The sequence below is a fragment of the Eurytemora carolleeae genome, unplaced genomic scaffold, assembly GCF_000591075.1.
Source record: "Eurytemora carolleeae unplaced genomic scaffold, Eaff_2.0 scaffold651, whole genome shotgun sequence".
Lineage (NCBI taxonomy): Eukaryota > Metazoa > Arthropoda > Copepoda > Calanoida > Temoridae > Eurytemora > Eurytemora carolleeae.
In genome coordinates, this window is record NW_019396550.1 from 76,391 (window position 1) to 96,004 (window position 19,614).

General features: G+C 32.1%; 2 protein-coding genes across 2 annotated transcripts; both read left to right on the forward strand.

The window, feature by feature from the left end:
• Positions 1 to 2,569: 2,569 nt before the first annotated feature.
• Positions 2,570 to 4,246, forward strand: LOC111705334 (F-box-like/WD repeat-containing protein TBL1XR1-B). The gene has a single exon (XM_023477833.1). The coding sequence runs from the start codon at positions 2,660 to 2,662 to the stop codon at positions 4,115 to 4,117; it is 1,458 nt and encodes a 485-aa protein (XP_023333601.1). The 5' UTR covers positions 2,570 to 2,659; the 3' UTR covers positions 4,118 to 4,246.
• Positions 4,247 to 9,912: 5,666 nt separating this feature from the next.
• LOC111705335 (trypsin-1) lies at positions 9,913 to 17,531 on the forward strand. Its single transcript, XM_023477834.1, has 10 exons — positions 9,913 to 10,743; positions 11,077 to 11,156; positions 11,738 to 11,820; positions 12,364 to 12,487; positions 14,161 to 14,265; positions 14,709 to 14,792; positions 15,555 to 15,644; positions 16,623 to 16,736; positions 16,987 to 17,078; positions 17,298 to 17,531. The coding sequence occupies exons 1-10, from the start codon at positions 10,503 to 10,505 to the stop codon at positions 17,365 to 17,367; spliced, it is 1,083 nt and encodes a 360-aa protein (XP_023333602.1). The 5' UTR covers positions 9,913 to 10,502; the 3' UTR covers positions 17,368 to 17,531.
• The last annotated feature ends 2,083 nt before the right edge of the window (positions 17,532 to 19,614 follow it).

Sequence of the window (19,614 nt, forward strand, 5' to 3'; positions counted from 1 at the left end):
TTTCACAGGAATTTCTTGGATCCGTTGCTAACGGTATAACTTAATATACTATAAAAAAATATTTCCCCAATTAAAAGGAATATAGTTCAAATATTTTTTATGATTTCTTGTTGTAAACGTACATTTACAAAAAAAAGTTAACATTTAAATCATGAGGTCTTCAGAATTGTGTTAGTAATCAAGCTTTGAAATAATATTATGCCAATAAATCAAGGTCTTCAAAATTGTGTTAGTAATCAAGCTTTGAAATAATATTATGCCAATAAATCAAGGTCTTCAGAATTGTGTTAGTAATCAAGCTTTGAAATAATATTATGCCAATAAATCAATTGATCATATATTTTGAAATAATTTTATGCCAATAAATCAAGGATCATATATTTTGATTATAATGATTTTATGACTAGTCCTGAATCAATTAAAATTATAAAAGCAAAAGTAATATTGTAATATTGTATAAAATAATATATATCTTATAATAATAAAGTCTTGTAATCTCTCTTTGGTTGCTTGTTTGACTGTTTTTGTGTCCAATCATAACTCAAGAAACAGCAGAGGGAAAAATAAACATTATGTACATACAGGGTGTCCCTCGAAACATGACAGTTTGTGAATAGTTTTGAATGTCTTCTTCCACATACTGTATTAGATATTAAAGACTTTTTGCAGTTTATTTCTTTAAAAAATGTTTAACTCATATATTTTTAACTTTATCAATTTTTATTCATAATTTTTTATAAAACAAATTAATTGATACATCTATTTAATGCAGAATGCAGATACTTATTTTTCCAATCTTCTTGTTTCCTTGCTGTCCTGTTTTGCTCATTTAATTAGCTGCATGCCCCCGCCCCCCCCCCCAGGAGGGTTAATATGCAGTTTAGAGAGCTGATCAGGCAATTTGTAGTATTTCAATATCAGCTCTTGAGTTTCTATATTTATTCCATTTGTTTTTAATATCGGCCATCTATGCAGGTTTATTGCTGCCATTGTTGTAATGAGAACTTCCCTTTGTCAGCTGCATTACATGTATCAGTGTCTTGCAGTAATTTAGAAAGAAATTAGAAGACCTCCTAGCCTTAACTGCATTCGGCTAGGTTCAAGGTGATTTGGGTGTACCCCCTAGGAAAGGAACACCCATGATACCAATGATGATCTCTCTCAGAAAGTTTTGATTAACTCATATATATTTTACTGTGAAATCAATTTTACTATAATATAACTGTCATAAAAAAAAAATTATTAGTCTCTTTATAGTTTCAAACAACTTATCAAACTATGGAGAAGACATTTCAAACTATTCACCAACTGTCATGTTAAATGGGACGCCCTAAATACAATACATGTATTTTATCATTCATAATTCGGTGTTTTATTTGAATAATTAACCGAGGATGCATTGATTCCTAAATTCCCCGTTTAAGTTAAATCATATTTAATTAATTACAAAGCCCCACCCCCAAAAAAAATACATGGCTGCCATATACCTCCTTAGTGAAACTTGAAAATCAGGGTGACACAAAAATCTTTGAATTTTTTTTTCTTAAGGGAAAAATTAGGATTTTTAAAAAACAAATATTAAAAATGCGTCCTCGATAATTCAAATAGCTATTATTTAGGACACTGCACATTGTTTTAAAATAAAGAATTAAATTTTTTCACCAATTTGTAAAATTATTGTTAAGAAAATTGGGTAGATTTTTACTGATAACTTTTTGCAAGTTTAAATTTAAGTAATTTAATTGTAAATTGTGATATGATAAATATTTTTTATTTTTTTCATACAGAGGGTGTCCCAATTAACATGAGAATTGAGAGACAACTTGAATATCGTCTTTGATTTCCAAATAATTGATAAATGACATAAAATAATCTAAAATTATTATTTTCTTAGTTTTTGACCAATGAAATCCTAGAGGGGGGGTGTTCACTGTTCAGTGATATTGGATTTCTACTGAACAAATTTAACCTGAGGCTGATATCTCTGTCAATTTTGAAGGTATAAAAAATGGTAGACCACATTTAGGAAATCCCGAGACTTATAATGTTAGTTTTCGATGTCAAATGTTTTACTGGGATATTACAAAATTATATTAAAGAAATAATCCCGCATAGAACTGCAAAGATGATTTTGAAGTCGTCATTATTCGCATAGGTTTATAATTGGGACACTCTGTATTCATGATCTTTCAAAAAATAGAAGGTAAAAACATATATAACAAATATGAAAAATTACTTTTCGTTTAACTTTAGATAAAAAACGACCATGGGAGGAGAACTCCCGGCCCCCCTCCCGAAAATTAACAATTTGCCTGATCGTTTTCTAAAAAAATAATAAAAAAATGGTTTTTGGTTATTAAATTTTTTTAGAAAAAAAGAATATTTTGATGTGCAATATTCAATTATTTCTTTAATTATTACATTTTTCCTCTTAAACATTGAATTGCAAGTTCCCGTGTTTTCTCCTGAAATTTTTACAATCTGCCGCAATTGGTTTAAACAGTTTGTGAAAGTGAATGCTTATCTCTGATTGGTCCGCTCCCCCTACCTGCCTCTCAGATACCGGTATCTATCTATCTATCTATCTATCTACACATTTGCGAACAAGGGTTTCAAAAGTTGAAACATAACAGGGGCTCAGCCGAAACTCGGAATCAACATGAGTTTCTCGAGCGATGAAGTGAATTTTCTCGTCTACAGATATCTTCAAGAATCAGGCTTTGTCCATTCAGCTTTCGTTTTCGGCGCCGAATCCTTGATTGCTCAATCCAACATTAATGGAGCCTTAGTTCCTCCATCCTCCCTCATCTCCATTATACAGAAGGGATTAATGTATGTCGAAGCTGAGATAAGTACAGCTGAAGATGGAACTGAGCGACATATTGACACACTATCCCTAATTGATGCAGTAATGCCGGATGTTGTGACAAGCCGGAAACAAATTGAGAGCAACGGCAAGTGTCCTGGGATAAAAGAGGAAACTGCCGGCGGATCGGCCGACCATGGCGAAGGTCTGGGTGAATCTATGGATGTTGATGTCGAGATCCCGGCCGAAAAATCCACAATTCTCAAAGGTCATGAGAGTGAAGTTTTTATTTGTGCCTGGAACCCTAAACAGGACTTGCTTGCATCCGGTTCTGGAGATTCCACCGCCCGCATCTGGAATCTGACCAATCCCGACCAGCCGGCGACAACAGAGGTTCTACAGCACTGCATCAAGATGGAGGGTAAGGAGGTTCCGAGCAACAAGGATGTCACCTCGTTGGATTGGAATTGTACAGGTAGCCTCCTGGCTACTGGATCCTACGACGGTTTTGCTAGAATCTGGTCAACCACTGGCAAGCTAGAGAAGACCCTGGGTCAGCACAAAGGACCGATATTTGCGCTGAAATGGAATAAAACTGGAAATTACATACTCAGTGCTGGTGTGGATCGGACGACTATTATCTGGGAAGCAAGTACTGGAACTTGTAAACAACAGTTTGGTTTCCATACTGCTCCGGCCCTGGATGTTGACTGGAAATCTGAAGATAGTTTTGCCTCCTGTTCTACAGATAAACAGATCCATGTTTGTCAGCTGAATCATGACAAACCTATTAAATCCTTCCAGGGGCACACTAACGAGGTGAACGCTATCAAGTGGGACCCCCAGGGTAAGTTTCTGGCGTCATGCAGTGATGATATGACCCTGAAAATCTGGAGTATGGACCGGGATAAGTGTCTCCATGATCTGCAGGCCCATCAGAAGGAGATTTATACAATAAAATGGAGTCCAACAGGACCTGGGACAAATAATCCAAACATGAATTTGGTTCTTGCCAGCGCTTCATTTGATTCTACAGTTCGTCTGTGGGATGTCGAGCAAGGAACCTGCCTACACACCCTGACCAGGCACAAGGAACCCGTATACAGTGTCGCGTTCTCGCCTGACGGGAAATTTCTGGCCAGCGGGAGTTTTGATAAATGTGTTCACATTTGGAGCACCCAGACCGGGCATTTAGTTCATTCTTATTCTGGAACCGGTGGGATCTTTGAAGTTTGCTGGAATTCAAAAGGAGATAAAGTCGGCGCTTCGGCCGCCGACGGAACCGTTTTCGTTCTTGATCTTCGGAAGTAAAGGATTTTATCAGCATTGTAGTGAACTTGATTTTATTGCTCAAGTAATTGTTGCACACTGTGAGTTAAAACATTGAATAACATAAATGTTAATGTTTAGTTTAAAATTAAAAAGTACCTTTTTAACGCATCAAGAACCCGTGAATTTTCTCAGAAATGAAAAATCTTTCTTTTAGATTTTAATTTTTACTCGTCAAGCAGTTAAGTTCTGACAAACATGAAAAGCATAGTTAAATCAATTTTATGTTTTGAACATTTTTCTGCATTCGGCAGAATTGCAAACGTCACAAATGATATTTTAATTTTTTTGCATTTGCATGCATTATACAATTTTTATGTTTTATTCAACATCAAAGTCCAACTTGGATTTTATTTTTCCTCCGTGGAAATTTTAATTTTACCTGAACCAAAGTGAAAATGTTTACAAGCTAATCTGATTCTAGGGCTTGTAAAATAATTTATCAATTATTTTGTGATATCTTTAGAATTCATCCCGAAGTACAAACTGTCTTTTAACTGCATTAAAAAGTTTACAGAGATTTAAATAAACTTTTTGACCGAAATTTTTTATTTTTTATTTTTTGTGTTTGAATATGTTGATATTGTATGGTTGTTTGTCCTTTTTTCCAAAGTTTTTCTTTCTTTTTTTTCAAACAAATATCTTCTTTGTCGCATTTGTTCATTAGAAAATCATAATATTGTTAGAAATCTTAATGCTTTTCTCATGGGTACAATTCAAGGAGTATGAATATTTCTTATACAAATGGAGTACCCGTCTGCAATTTCTATTTCATACTCCTTGGTTAATTCCTGTAAGAAAAGATTGAATTACATTTTATTTGGGGCAGTAATTGTAAATATGTCTTTTTTCTCCAAACTTTTTCAATTCATTTTCTAGATAATTAATTGTTCTATTAATACTAATGCTTATTAGTAGAAAAATGTTGTGTGGTTTTGCATTGTGCCTTTTTTGTTTTAAAGTTGAATTTTTTATTTGATTTTCAAAAAATACTGCGATATTTCATGAAAAGAAAAATTATGTGGCCGTGTGCGTCTTTGCAAAAGACCTTTTCCTGAAGTCAGGGGTGTATATTTTGCAGGGGGGGGGGAGCTGAAGAATTGAACATTTAAAGGCCACTTTTTTGTTGTCTTTGATACTTTTCACCTAAAAATTCATTGATTTTTCTCTAAATATCAACCCATAATTCTTGTATTCTAGGATTATTGAGGGAAAAATTATTTTCAAAAAGGGGTGGGGGAGAAAAACTATTTTTGAGAAAATATGCATCCCTGTCTAAAATTAGTTTAATCTTTTCTATGATGAATCATTTGTGATGCTTAATTTGTTAGTCTCCTCAGCGTAATCTAACGTTCTCTTAAAAGCGTATTACATATTTCATATTTTTATTCTACTACAAAGCAAGAGATAATACAAATAATAAATCACAATTTACTATGTAGTTTAGACCCGCCTAACCAGAGTTAGTTGTTTTGATTGGTTGGCCCATTATAAGCGAATAAAAATTGTAAATAAACAGATTGATGTACACTGTGTACATTTTAAACAAAACAATGATGATAAATTTATTTACTTAGCTTAAACTTAACCACTGCACTGGTGATATAGATATATCATAATTCTAAACAAAAGCTAAAGAAAAAAGCAAGATATTGGGGAAATTTGTACAGGAACCTTTCCCCCTGAACAAATATCTACCGTTAGTTTAAAAATCTGGAAAATATAATGGGTTTGTATAATGTGTACTCCGTTGCGAGAGTTGTGTGTACTAGAGGGCTGAGGCTTTATTGACTTCATTTGAACGACGATGCATATGTTTTGTGTACTGGTGTATATTGTGTACTCATGACTTTATATTAGTGTACTCGTGTAATTACGTTTGTGTACTAATGTCTGTATGATTGTGTACTCTTATATAATGTACGTCGTCTACTCATGTCGATATGTTTATGTGCTCATGTCTTCATGATTGTGAACTCATGTCTATATATTTGTGTACATGATTGTGTATGTTTGCTAATGTTGGTTTGTTTGTCTATCATGTTTATGATCAAATGCTATTTATATTTGCTTGTGGACTCATGTTTAAAGTTTGGTTACCATGTCTTTATGTTTGCATATTCGTTTCTATAAATTTCTGCTTGTCTGTGTTTTCACGTCTTTATTTTTGTATACTCATGTCTAAGTTTTAAAACTCATGTCTATATGTGTACTTGCGTCTATGTGGTTGAATAATAATGTCCACATATGTGTGTACTCAAGTATGTATTTATGCTAATGTACTCATTCTATAAATTTGTTTTCAAATGTCTGTATGTTTGTGTACTATAGCGTCTATATTGTTATATACTCCCGTCTATATGGTTATGTACTCCCGTCTATTTGTTTGTATACTCATGTCTATATGTATGTATGCTCGTGTTTATAAGTTTCTGTAATTTTGTCTATATGTCTCGATCGCTGTACTAATGTCTATATGTTTATGTAATAATTTCTGCATGTGTTGGTACTCATGTATGTATAATGTTGGTGTTTTTCTGTATGGGTTTCTGTATGTTTGTGTACTCATGTTTATGTTTTCTGTAATCATGTCTGCATGTTTCTTTACTCTTTCATGTCTTTTTATGTAATATTTCTATATGTTTGTTATTATACTCCTGTCTATCTATATGTCTGTATATAATCAAATCTATTTGTTTCCTACTCTTGTCTGTATGTTTGTATATTCACGCCTCATGTCTATGTTCAAAGAAGCAAGCCTTTTAATTGCAATTCATATACAAATCGACGGAAATAAAAATGTAAGAATGGAACATAATTGAAATTAATTTTTCTTAACATTATGGAGACTATGGATGGCCATCGTATTGAGCTTTGATTAAAGATATTCACCAAAACAAAAGATTTATCTTAAAAATCTAAATTTTTAATGTTTAAAAACGGTGCCATTAATATCTAGAGCTAGTTGAACTTGCATCTTGGAAGGAGAAGCTAAAATGTTGTTATTGTTTTTATCAAGAAAATTAGTTCCAAGAGCGCTCCAACTATAACTACCCTCAACTAAGCTTTCGGTGTGTTCTGCAGTAATTTGTAGTACTCTGACCGAAGAAATAGTCGAGTCTAAGTGGAGAGTGTAACAATTGTAAATATTAACAACCCTTCTTCTACTTTCATTGCTTTAGGGTAAATCCTATATAATAGATAGATATGTTGATTGTTCATAATCAGGAAAGAGAAAGTTGTTATTATATACATATATTATACACAGGGGTTCATTATTTCAACCCTTGAAATAATTGATATTATGATATACAGATAATAATGGTGTCTGAGCCAACGTGTGTCGGAATACACTGATCTTATCAATACAGAGGGACCTAAAACTGTGGAAAAGTAAACAGTTTAAAAGTTTTCCAGTTTGTATAGCTTGGTTTTAGCCAAAATAGACTGGGGGGGGGGGGTCACAATGAACTGGCCGCCCCTCCTTTATTTCCCTCAATTGCGATACAAATCTCTAACATTTGTTACATTTTTTAAAAGCCCTTGGGCCCTACTTCTATGATCTTAACCCTATNGAGAGTACATGTATTGGGGGAGGGGGTTCAAGGGTAAAATTAGAAATTTGAAAATGGGGTTACATAGTACTTGAAATTGAAGGCGCTTTGTGGCCTTTTTTCCTGGTACCAAATTCGACAAGTGTATTTTAATATTACAACCACCAAGCCCATCTTTTGGACACCACACAACGGAACATATCTAAACAAAACATATCCCATTCCCAACGGAACATATCAAAACATAACATATAACCCATTCCCAACGGAACATATCAAAATAAAACATATCCCATTCCCAACGGAACATAGCAAAACAAAACATATATCCCATTCCCAACAGAACATATAAAAACAAAACATATATCCCATTCCCAACGAAACATATCAAGTAACCAAGTAAGTAACAAAAAATTGTTTCTACAAAACATATCATTAAAAAACAAATCAAATGACGTAGAAAACACATATTAAAATACAAACATATATCAACAACAAAACACATCAAAAACAAAACAGATGAATACATTAAACATAATTTTTCAAATGAGCAAAAAAAATCGTTCAAATAAGCCAAAATGATCGTTCAAATAAGCCAAAAACAATAGTTCAAATAAGCTAAAATAATAGTTCAAATAAGCCAAAAATAATAGTTCAAATGAGCAAAAAAATTTATAATTAGGAACCAAAAATCACTCCGTAGGCGAAAATTTTTTTTGACTTAAAAGACTCAAAAAGAGTCAAAATTAATGACTAAAGACTTAAAAAACTAGATTTTTAACTTTTCACACATTATAGTTTGACAGATATATTTTCTGTTTTGCACTAGGGTTTCTGTCCCTTAAGCATGCTATTGAGAAGCTATTCTGAAAAAAGGAACAAAAAATTCCAAATTCAGGGGTGGGGCTACGCCCCTCCCTGAATCTACAGTTGACTAAGGTCAGAAGAAGAAGAAGGACATATATTTAATAGTAATTGGTACAGGGGTACATCAACAAGGGGACTTTATTCACATTTTTATATTATATATTTAAAGATTTGATTTATTTAATAATATAATATAAGGTTATATTTAATAATATAATTATGGACTTTGTAATTTAACAGTTTTTAACAGCTAATTACAGGAAGATGAAACTCTAAGAATTTAACAAACTGTCGTCTAGTCTCATCCTTTATGAAAACCTTACATAAATGAAAAGCAAAAATGCATATTTTTTGTCATTCTGTTTACTAAAACTCTGTTAAATAAAAAGCTGTTTAATAAAACTCTGTTTAATAAAATTCTGTTTAATAAAACTCTGTTTAATAAAACTCTGTTTGATAAAACTCTTTTTAATAAAACTCTGTTTAATAAAACTCTGTTTAATAAAACTCTGTTTACTAAAACTCTTTTTAATAAAACTCTGATTATGAAAACTCTGTTTGATAAAACTCTGTTTAAGAAAACTCTGTTTAATAAAACTCTGTTTAATATTTAATAAAACTCTGTTTAATAAAACTCTGTTTACTAAAACTCTTTTTAATAAAACTCTGATTATGAAAACTCTGTTTGATAAAACTCTGTTTAAGAAAACTCTGTTTAATAAAACTCTGTTTAATATTTAATAAAACTCTGTTTAATATTCAAAAAAACTCTGTTTAATAAAACTCTGTTTAATAAAACTCTTTTTAATAAAACTCTGATTATTAAAACTCTGTTTAAGAAAACTCTGTTTAATAAAACTCTGTTGAATATTTAATAAAACTCTGTTTAATAAAACTCTATTTAATAAAACACTGCTGAAAAAAACTCTGTTTAATAAATCTCTCTATAATAATAATATCTTTTCGCATTTCCAAATAAGCTTGATCCCAACTCTAGCTGTACAATCTCAATTCTGTTTAAACTCTAAGAATTAAACAAACTGTCGCCTTTAAAGTCTCACCCTTTATGAAAACCTTACATAAATGAAAAGCAAAAATGCATATTTTTTGTCATTCTGTTTTGATAAATATCTGTTTAATGAAACTCTGTTTAATGAATATTGTTTACTAAAACTCTGTTTAATAAAACTCTGTTTAATAAAACTCTGTTTAATAAAACTCTGATTAATAAAACGCTGTTTAATAAAACTCTGTTTAATAAAACTCTGTTTAATAAAACTCTATTTAATAAAACACTGCTTAATAAAACTCTGTTTAATAAAACTCTGCTTAATATTTAATAAAACTCTGTTTAATAAATCTCTCTTTAATAATAATATCTTTTCGCATTTCCAAATACGCTTGATCCCAACTCTAGCTGTACAATCTCAATTCTGTTTAATCCTCTAAGTTTGTTTAATCCCAAGTCTGTTTAAAATCAAGTCAGTTTAATCCCACCTCTATTTAATCCCAACTCTTTATAGAACCAACCCTTTATAATCCCACAAATTTATAACACCAACTCTTTTTAGTCAAAACAAGTTTTTTCGAACTATATTTATTCCCAATTCTGTTTAATCCCATCACTTTTTACTCCCAACTCTGTCTAATCCCAGCTATATATAATCCCAAAAATCTAAAATACCAACTCTTTTTAGTCTCAATTTGGCTTAATATAGAACCAGTTTTTTTCCAACTCTATTTTTTTCCAATTTTGTTTAATTCCAATTGAGCTAGTTTAATCCCATTTTTTGTTTATTCCCAACTCTGTTGAATCCCAACTCTATTAAGTCACAACTCTGGATAAGGCTATTTTTTAACAATCCCAACTTTGTTTAATCCCAACTCTGTTTAATCCCAAGTTAATTAGAAGTGTTAACCGTGTTCATGAATTTTGTATTTGAGAAATGATGTTGCTCCCTGTATCGAGGATATTACTGAGTATACTCTGTGTATCCTCTGTATCCGGTTGCCTTCCACCCAACTTCTTCCAGGCCTTGTTCCAACCACAAGTTATTGTAACAACGACAACAACAACAACAACAACGTCATCAATATCAACAGGAACAACAACAAGTACTTCTAGTTCTTCTTCATCATCGGTCAGTACTGAAGAACCATTGACAGGAAAACTCAGGAATGCGACAGGTTATTTTTTTTAGCTTACAGACAAATATTTTTTCTTCTTTCTGAGTGAACAATGAACATGCTATATGCAGTAACATACCGAATATACCGAATATAACTGTTACAGGGAATGACTTTTGATACAGTGGGACTTATAAAACTTTGGAAAACAAAGACGACATTAAAGCAATCTATATATTCAATATTCAACATTTTATTGGCATTGGACAATTTCCTAATTATTTCCGCCAATTTTAAATGTTTTTAAATGGCGGACCACATTTGGAAATCCCACAATCAGAAGTTTTAGATATTACTTAATTTCCATGTTCATTGAGACACCCTGTACTTCAGGTTGTGGTCTCCTAGGGACCCCGCCTAATAAAAGACAACTCAGGAAAGCATTAAATAAACGGAAGAAAAATAAAGTGAAGGTAACCTTTTAACAATTTTTTATATTCTTTTATACTGAATATCTTCATTAGATAGATGTCGTTGAGGCCTAGGCCCAAGTTTGTACGATAAGAAGCGAATTTTTGTTGCAAGTTCAAACTTGGCCAAAACTTGAAAAACTTAAGTTTTTTTAAAATATTTTTTTCCAAGATGTTGCCAAGTTGTGAACTTGTACATTTAAAAGCTAGATCGCATTCTTAAAATATTTACAAGTATTGTTCCAAGTTCAAACTTTGCCAAAACCTAGATGGAATCTCGAGTTTTTTTTATAAGCTTTTGTTCCAAGACATTGCCAAAACTTGGATGAGAAACGCAAATTTTTCACAAAGATTTGTTCTAAGATATTGCCAAGTGTAAACTTGGCCAAGACTTGTATAAAACCTAGAGTTCAGGACTGGAATTCTAAAGTCGAGATATTCTTGACATTTTTTCCCGGGATTTTAAGTTTAAAGTTTTGCCAAACTTGAAGTTTTGTAAGTTTTTGATGCCAAGTGCATGACTTTAGCATTAAAAAGTCGGCATAATATTTTCATACTTTGAAGTAGAAAATATACTGTTCAAGAACCCTGAAGATGATACGAGGATAGTTGGAGGGGTGGCGACCTATGAAAATGAGTTCCCCTGGCAGTGCAGTATATTAAATCGGTAAGCTTTCACAACAACTAATTTCTTGCCTTATAAAATAAGAATCCACGAAATTTTTGGAAAACATCGCAAAAGTAACACTAAATGGCATTTTTTCATTGCGCTCGTTCATCGTTTTTTAACGGTTCATTTCGTTCTTACTTTTTTTGATTTTTCAAACTAAATTATTGTTTTCATTCTCAAAATTATTGTTCATTTTCCATCTTTTTCATTCCGATCGATCAGTTTAAAATCATTCGTTTGTGTTCTTTAAAAACTAACCTTATTTTTTAGAGTTTGTTTCAAATAACCGGTCGTTTTTTTCAATCTTTTAGAAAATTTGTTTGTTCAGTAAAAATTTATCGTTTTTTTTAATTTGTTACAAAAATTTTAATTTGGTCGTTTTTTATCTGTAGTTTTAAAAAAACTATATATTTTTCATTTCTCTGAACGATCCAAGTCGTTCGTTCATTGCTAGTTTTTCAGCACAACCTCCAAATATCAGGCATGTACAGTTTGCTGAAGTGTGGCTGGACCATGTATATAAATAGTGTTGATGTGCAGGGACAATTCCTGGTATGGATGTGGAGCTTCAATCCTGAGCTGTGACCCTGTTCTTATAATAACAGCTGCTCATTGTGTATATAATAGATTTGCTGACGAAAACAACATTAATGGAGAAATAAAGGTAAAAAAAACTATAATTGGTGCCAGTAGGCTATTTATGAATTTAGTGAATGAAAAACTCTTATGCGCTGCGTTGTATAAACCTATAATATTTCAAACTTAGAATATCTGATCTGACATTCACAGTTTGACATATCCATATCATATTAGAAATTTTCAATCTAATCTAAAGGGTGGACGAGAAAAAACCTGTTTTTTTAGTTTTTAGTCCTTAAACCATTGATTTTGGACAAAATTAATCTTTAAATCGGCAATGAAGTTACTGCGTGTAATAGGAAAGATATTAAAACATTCCTTGGAAAATTCTGATTTCAAATGTGCCCTAACGAGGTATTTATAATGCTGTACCTCATGATATCCTGGGCTGCTGCTAGCATAAAGGGATCTTATTAAAAGACGAATTCAGTTTAAGTGTTCGAATTTTCATCAGAACCATTAAAAAACTTTATAAAAATTATTTCTACCAGAGAACAATAAAGTTTAATGAATATATATGATTCTACAAAATCCTTCCTGCTATAGAATAAGAAAAAAGCTGCCCAGGGGAACAAAGATAGACAAAGAATATGCGAATTAAGGAATGCAGATTGAAGGCAGCAGGAGAGATCATTAAAAAACGTTGCTCTTAGAGTACTACTGCATTACTAAAACATTCAAAAATGTAAAAAAATGTTTCTTAATATATAAAACTAAAAAAATATTTAAAGGAATTGAGTTTTTGCAACAAACTCAAATTGTTAACTTCTATATCTTTACAACCTTTGATATTTCAAACTTAGATTATCTGATATAAAAGAATTAAAAGTTTAAAGATTGTAAAGTTGTAAAGATATAGGGATTAGAAAATCAGATTTTGTGGCAATAACTCAATTCCTTTATCAAAAGAGAGACCAGGTAAAGAGTGTTTTAAAGATCCCAAAACTGTTTGAATAATAAAGCTTGCAATAAACTACAAAATATGGCAACATGATCAAAACTGATGTTTTATGAAATCAAATATTTTTCATCAAGAAATACTATTAAACCATTTGAGTTGGTCTTTAAGCCTTCGTCAAGTAATTTTTAAAGATTATATATATAATGAATTCATGTCAAAATTTTTGCTGAACTGCAGATGATCTATAACTGAGATTACTTTTGTGATACTGCAAATTCTATGAATTTGCTGGTAGCTGGGATATTAAGAAAATTGCGCTTTGACCGGCTCGCGAGTACACATTTTTCATCAGAATGTATTATGGAATGTTTAATCCAAGTTCTAAAAATTTGAACCATTTTTTCAGAATTTGTTTAAAAGTTTATTGTAGGAGGCCAAAATAGTAAAAATACAGGTTTTCGAGTCCATCCTTTACCTGCCGCTAAATTAATATAAAATTTTGACTTTCTGATTAACATTATTATTTATATAATTATAACTAGCTGAATAGCACGGCGTTTTGAAAAAAAAAATTGAAAAAATATTTTGAAAAAAAATATTCTCGATTTTTTTAGCCTATGACACCCCATATTTCAGCCCAATCGGTCCAGCCGTTTGGCCGGCTAATAGGAAACATATATATACGAATGTCTTCTTTTATTATGTAGATTATTATCAATATTAATACAGATATGTGAATTTGTTCTTGGTTCTTGTTTGTGTTAGATTTTAATAGTGATTACAAAAAATATATGTAGGTTTCCTGTGGCGATCATTTTACAACTGGGTTAGATACCAATGAGAAAAGAGCGAGTGTGACCAAAATTACTATTCATGAATCATACAATTCTGACACATTTGAGGTAAATATTAAATAAAAAAATCGATTTTGAAATTCATATATTTTGATTTTTAAACTTATGAATGCCCTTTGGATTTACAGCTGAAGCTGGTGATTTGATCAATCAAATGTCAACAGGGTTTCCATGGAATGGCATTTTTCTTCGCGATTCGTTGCGCTAAATTTAGGATATTAAACAGTACCAATGCGCAATAATGCTATAAAGCAAAATCACAACAAAGCAATAGCACAGAATTCATATCCGCAATGGCAGCTTTTCGCGCAATATATATTACGAATCAATGTGCAAAAATGTCAATATTGCGCGCAACCCTAATGCGCGCAATGATATTCCGATTGGAAACCCTACCTTTAAATCAACGGATTATTCCTTCCTAGAGGGAATACAAATATTTATCCAAATTATGAATTTCCCATGATGTGATAACCATAAATGATTTTTAGAATGATATTGCCATTCTTCATGTCTCCAGTGGAATCACATGCTCCCAGGGCAAGATCTGGCCAGCCTGCCTTCCAAACGCACAGGTAGAAAAAAAATGAGGGAAAAATAATAGATTGTAAAAAATCGTATTAAAAACGATTGCTTATTGTTTTTATAAATTATTGTTTTCAAAAATTATCGTTATTTGTTTTCTAAAAGATAAAAACGAGTAAATATCGTTTTCAAAAACAATCTTTTTTTCCGAAAACGAAACGCTAGTTTTGAGAAAAACCGAAAAACGAAATGGAAAACGATAGTTTTTTTGATCGTTTTCAAAAAGGATTATAACAACCATACTTTCATGTCATTAAAATATGCATGACATATATAGGCTCATAAAGCTTCCCATGCAATTAATTTTATAACTTTTTTTACAATTTACTTACCAGAGCCTAACAGTTTGCTGGGTATCTTATGAGTTTTTGTAATTTTGTGATCCTCAAAATGAGTTTTGATTTAAGTTGAATTTGAAATTTTTATTAATATCTTTGGGCAATTTGCATCCAGTGTAAGATTTTTTTTTATTAATTATTTATCTTTTTTTACCCCATCAGTTGAAGTAAATACAGTTTCATTTAATGGCTTTACACATTACTAAAACCAGCCAATTAAAATATCTTTTTTTAACTTTATAACCTTTTTTGTTGTGGGAAAATTAGGACAATTTTTTTGCATGCAGTATTCCAGTGTTGGGTTTAAGGAGGTATGCAACCAAACTTGTATCTGTTGAGACTAAAATATTTTTTATTGATGTTAATTTTTCTGATTTATTTTCCCTAACCATTTTATTTGTTGTACGCTACTAGACGTACAGTATGGTAGGATGGACTGATGCCTATGTATCTGGCTGGGGAACTACATCTGAGGGAGGACAGGTTTCAGATATATTAAGAAAGGTAAAAAAAGATGAAATGAAAACTTTATTTATCAATTTTGTTACCTTCAATGTTCAGCATAGTTACTCAAATACTCAATACTCAAATTTGTGATCTAACAGAAAAATATTTTTTTTTAGCTAGTAACCCAATTTTCAATTTCCATAAATCTTAAAGTAGTATAAACATCATGGAGTGATTAGAACATGAACCATGCAATTTTAATGAATGAGGAGACGCGGTTTAGCTATGTCTTACAATTCATTAAATATGTTCCTTTGGTGCATAATTGACTCAAGAGTACACTCTAGTATGCCGAGTCCATTAGCCCCTGATCCAATCAGGGTTCAGTCATATGTTTGGTGTCTATTCTGAACCAATAGAAATTGCATGGCGGTAACATCTAACTTTCTATCTAGCTCATTATACAATTACAGATAAATCCTTATATCGGCGCTATAACATTAAATGGAAATATTTACTTCTATTGAAACTATAGGGAGTAGGGTTTCTAAAAAACAAAATTCTGTTGCGTGAACTTGCACGGAATCATGCGAAAAAACGCGGAATTGTTTTAAAATTGCGCGGAAATACAGGGATCGCAATTGCGCAAAAGTAAAATCCAATAGCCCCAGAAACCCTTCTCAACACAGGTACCTTATAGGATCTTACATTGATTACAACTGTCAGCTTTAAGTAAATAAACCAATTGACATGCTTGGGAACCCAGCGTTCCCCAGGTTAATCACCTTTTACCCGCGTCTGGCCTAAATTACGATTTAAAAGCTATATATCCCTATAATAGACGACCCATTCAACTTATAACCTCAAATCCAGGCTAAGACCATACCCGTGGTTCTCCCGAGTTCCACAATCAAATTTGAGGCAAATCAGTCATGGGACGTACTCCTATAAATTATGATCGGACATATAACAAAAAACAGAGATTAAAACTTTTTTATATAGATACTTGATTTAATTCCTACATATTCTCTTTAGGTTCAGAGTCCTATAGTATCCGACTCGACATGCAAAGCGTTTTATGGTAGTTCTGAAATCAAAGATAATATGATCTGCGCTGGTTTAGCAGAGGGAGGAGTAGATGCCTGCCAGGTCAGTACTATAATACATGCTCCGGGAGGAGTAGATGCCTGCAAGGTCAGTACTATATAATACATGCTCCAGGAGGAGTAGATGCCTGCCAGGTCAGTACTATAATACATGCTCCGGGAGGAGTAGATGCCTGGGTAAAAATGCCCCACCTAAAATTACAAAAAAGTTGTAACAATGAGATACTCTAATGTACAGTTTACACTGTACACTTACAGGGTGATATCGGAGGATCTTTAATGACACTGTACAGGGTGATAGCGGTGGACCTCTAGTAGCACGTGGCAGTACTGCAGTTGGATACAGCCTGGTGGGAGTTGTCAGCTGGGGAAACGGTTGTGCAAGGAATAAATTAATTCAAAAATATCGGATAGAGGAAATAGATTTTAAAAAGACATTAAATCCATTTTGGAATTTTCAAAACCCTTCAAATATGATGTTTCCTTTTCCAAAGTACACTGTACATTTTATTGAATATCAGCATATACTTTCAAGATTAGAAATCAAATCTTTCCTGTCTATGATTAAATCCTTGATTTTGAAATTAATGTATCCCCGTGTTAGGCCTGGTTACTATGGAGTATACGCAGAAGTTTCCAAGTTTCTGACTTGGATTGAATATTATATGGATTAATAAAATAAAAAAAAATATGTCTAGATATAGAATTCAAAGTTAGGAAACGGAAATGGTTTCCGTAGTTTCCAAGATTGGAACGGATAGAATCTCATGAATAATATATTTGTAACTGTTATTTATTGCTTTAGTATTTATTTTTCAATAAAATTTTGATTATTAAATATTGCTTAGATTACTTCTATTTTATAAATGCTTATTCTACAAGAAGTGGACATTAAATTTAATTTACGATATGTGTATTTTGGACTTGAGTTATACATGCTAGTTTGAGTGCTATAGTACGTTTTTATGTTTACATTTTTTTCTAAAGCAAAGTTGATTTATGATATGGAAATTAACCCAAGAAAAGGGATAAACTATTCGTAAATTTTAGAAATGTGCCTAGATACTGTTTGGTTCCTTAAAGAGCACTTACATATAGATATCCCTTAAAGTTAGTCATTTGAACTTGGTTTACAGTGAGAGGCGGTTCTTGTAATTTCAAGTGCACCCGCAATTAAAAAGGCACATGCCTGATTCTTAACAGTACCCTTAAAGGGACAGACCGGCTATGTAAGGTAGCTGAACTGAGTATCCAGTGTTGTGGACAAATTCTTTAGGGTTCATTTGAGACATATGAACTTTTTAAAAATCTGTAAATCCTGAGTTTGAGCACAAAGTCGACGTTCAAAATCATTAATTTGGGTAATTATACGTAATTATACATCGTGAAAACGTCTTATATGTCTCAACTGAATCCTAAAGAATTTTTCCACAACACTGCATACTAAGTTTTACTACCTTACATAGGCGGTCTGTCCCTTTAAACTCTTTATATGATCAAACAAATATCTAGCTTGAAACTGTTAAATTCTGATAATTCCGAAACTGTTTTCCTGAAACACAAAGCAGAAGTAAATCACTTTAATAAACGTTATAGCAGACCCTTCAATAACCATTTTTTTTCCCTCGCTAACAAACATGTGTATACTATCGATACTGTGTTGAATCGGACATGCTACTAGAAATGAAGGTTTACTAGAAATTACGACTAAATTCTGTTTAAGTTAAACACATTTGACTGCAAGTTCCCAATTGGGGAAACATGAACTGTGTGAAAATGTCGTATTCTTCCTAACTTTTCTAATGATAAGACGTCGTTAATAAATATATGAAGTAATTCAAGATTTTGTGTATGAAGTAAGACATTGGCGAAGTAAAAAAATATTTTTCTAAAATTAAAAAATGCACCAGTAAATTCAGCTGATAAATTACAAATGAAAATTATAAGTAAAAAAACGTTCTCCATACTTGATCAGACAACAGTTTTATGGATACTGTCGTGAATCGGACAGTGCCATCATTAAATTACTCTTACAGTCCTTTTAGGTTTATGATACACTTTTTTCCAGTCAATCAATGGACTCATACAGGGTGTAACACAAAACATGATTTGTTAAGTTGTTTAATACCAAAGACAATAATAAACATATTATATAGGAGTCATATTATAGTAAAATGATTTTCAAAGTAAAATATATTTGAGCAATCGAAATAAACTGCAAACAGCCTGTAATATCTAATATCTAATGTATGGAGGACGACATTCAAAATTAGTTACCAACTGTCATGTTTCGTGGGACACCATGTAGTTGACATTTATCTAAACCATGGGTGGACATTTATCCCTTGTAACATTCATCCTAAGAACCACAGAACCATCAAGTTCATTTATTTATGCAGTGTTGCACTGATGCACGCTGCAAGGTTGGTGTATGTTTATTGCATAAATATAGCTTGACACTATTTACATGTGACATAATAACACTTGACACATGACAGTCACGATTATATACATCATATCACTGCTCAGGACTACAGGGTATCATGTTTTATTATCAATTGTTACTTGTATTTCTTAAAAACTAGGGTTATATAAACATCTAAAATAGGCAAACGACTTTTAGGCCCAATCATGACTTTAAACATATACCTATGAACATGAGATAAAACAATTATAAATAATAAGAGATTTATTAGTAACACTATTTGCATTCACCAGCATCAAATGCACTTAATTATTGCTTAAATTTCGTCTTCCTAGTCCACAGTTTTCTGTAAATAAGATTTGACGTTCAGCCTGGCTTTGAATCTTTGTAAATATTTTACCATTAACCCTATCCAGATTAGGCTATTTGTGTCTAATAAAGCTGGGGGGGGGGGGTCACAATGAACTGGCCGCCCCTCCTTTATTTCCCTCAATTG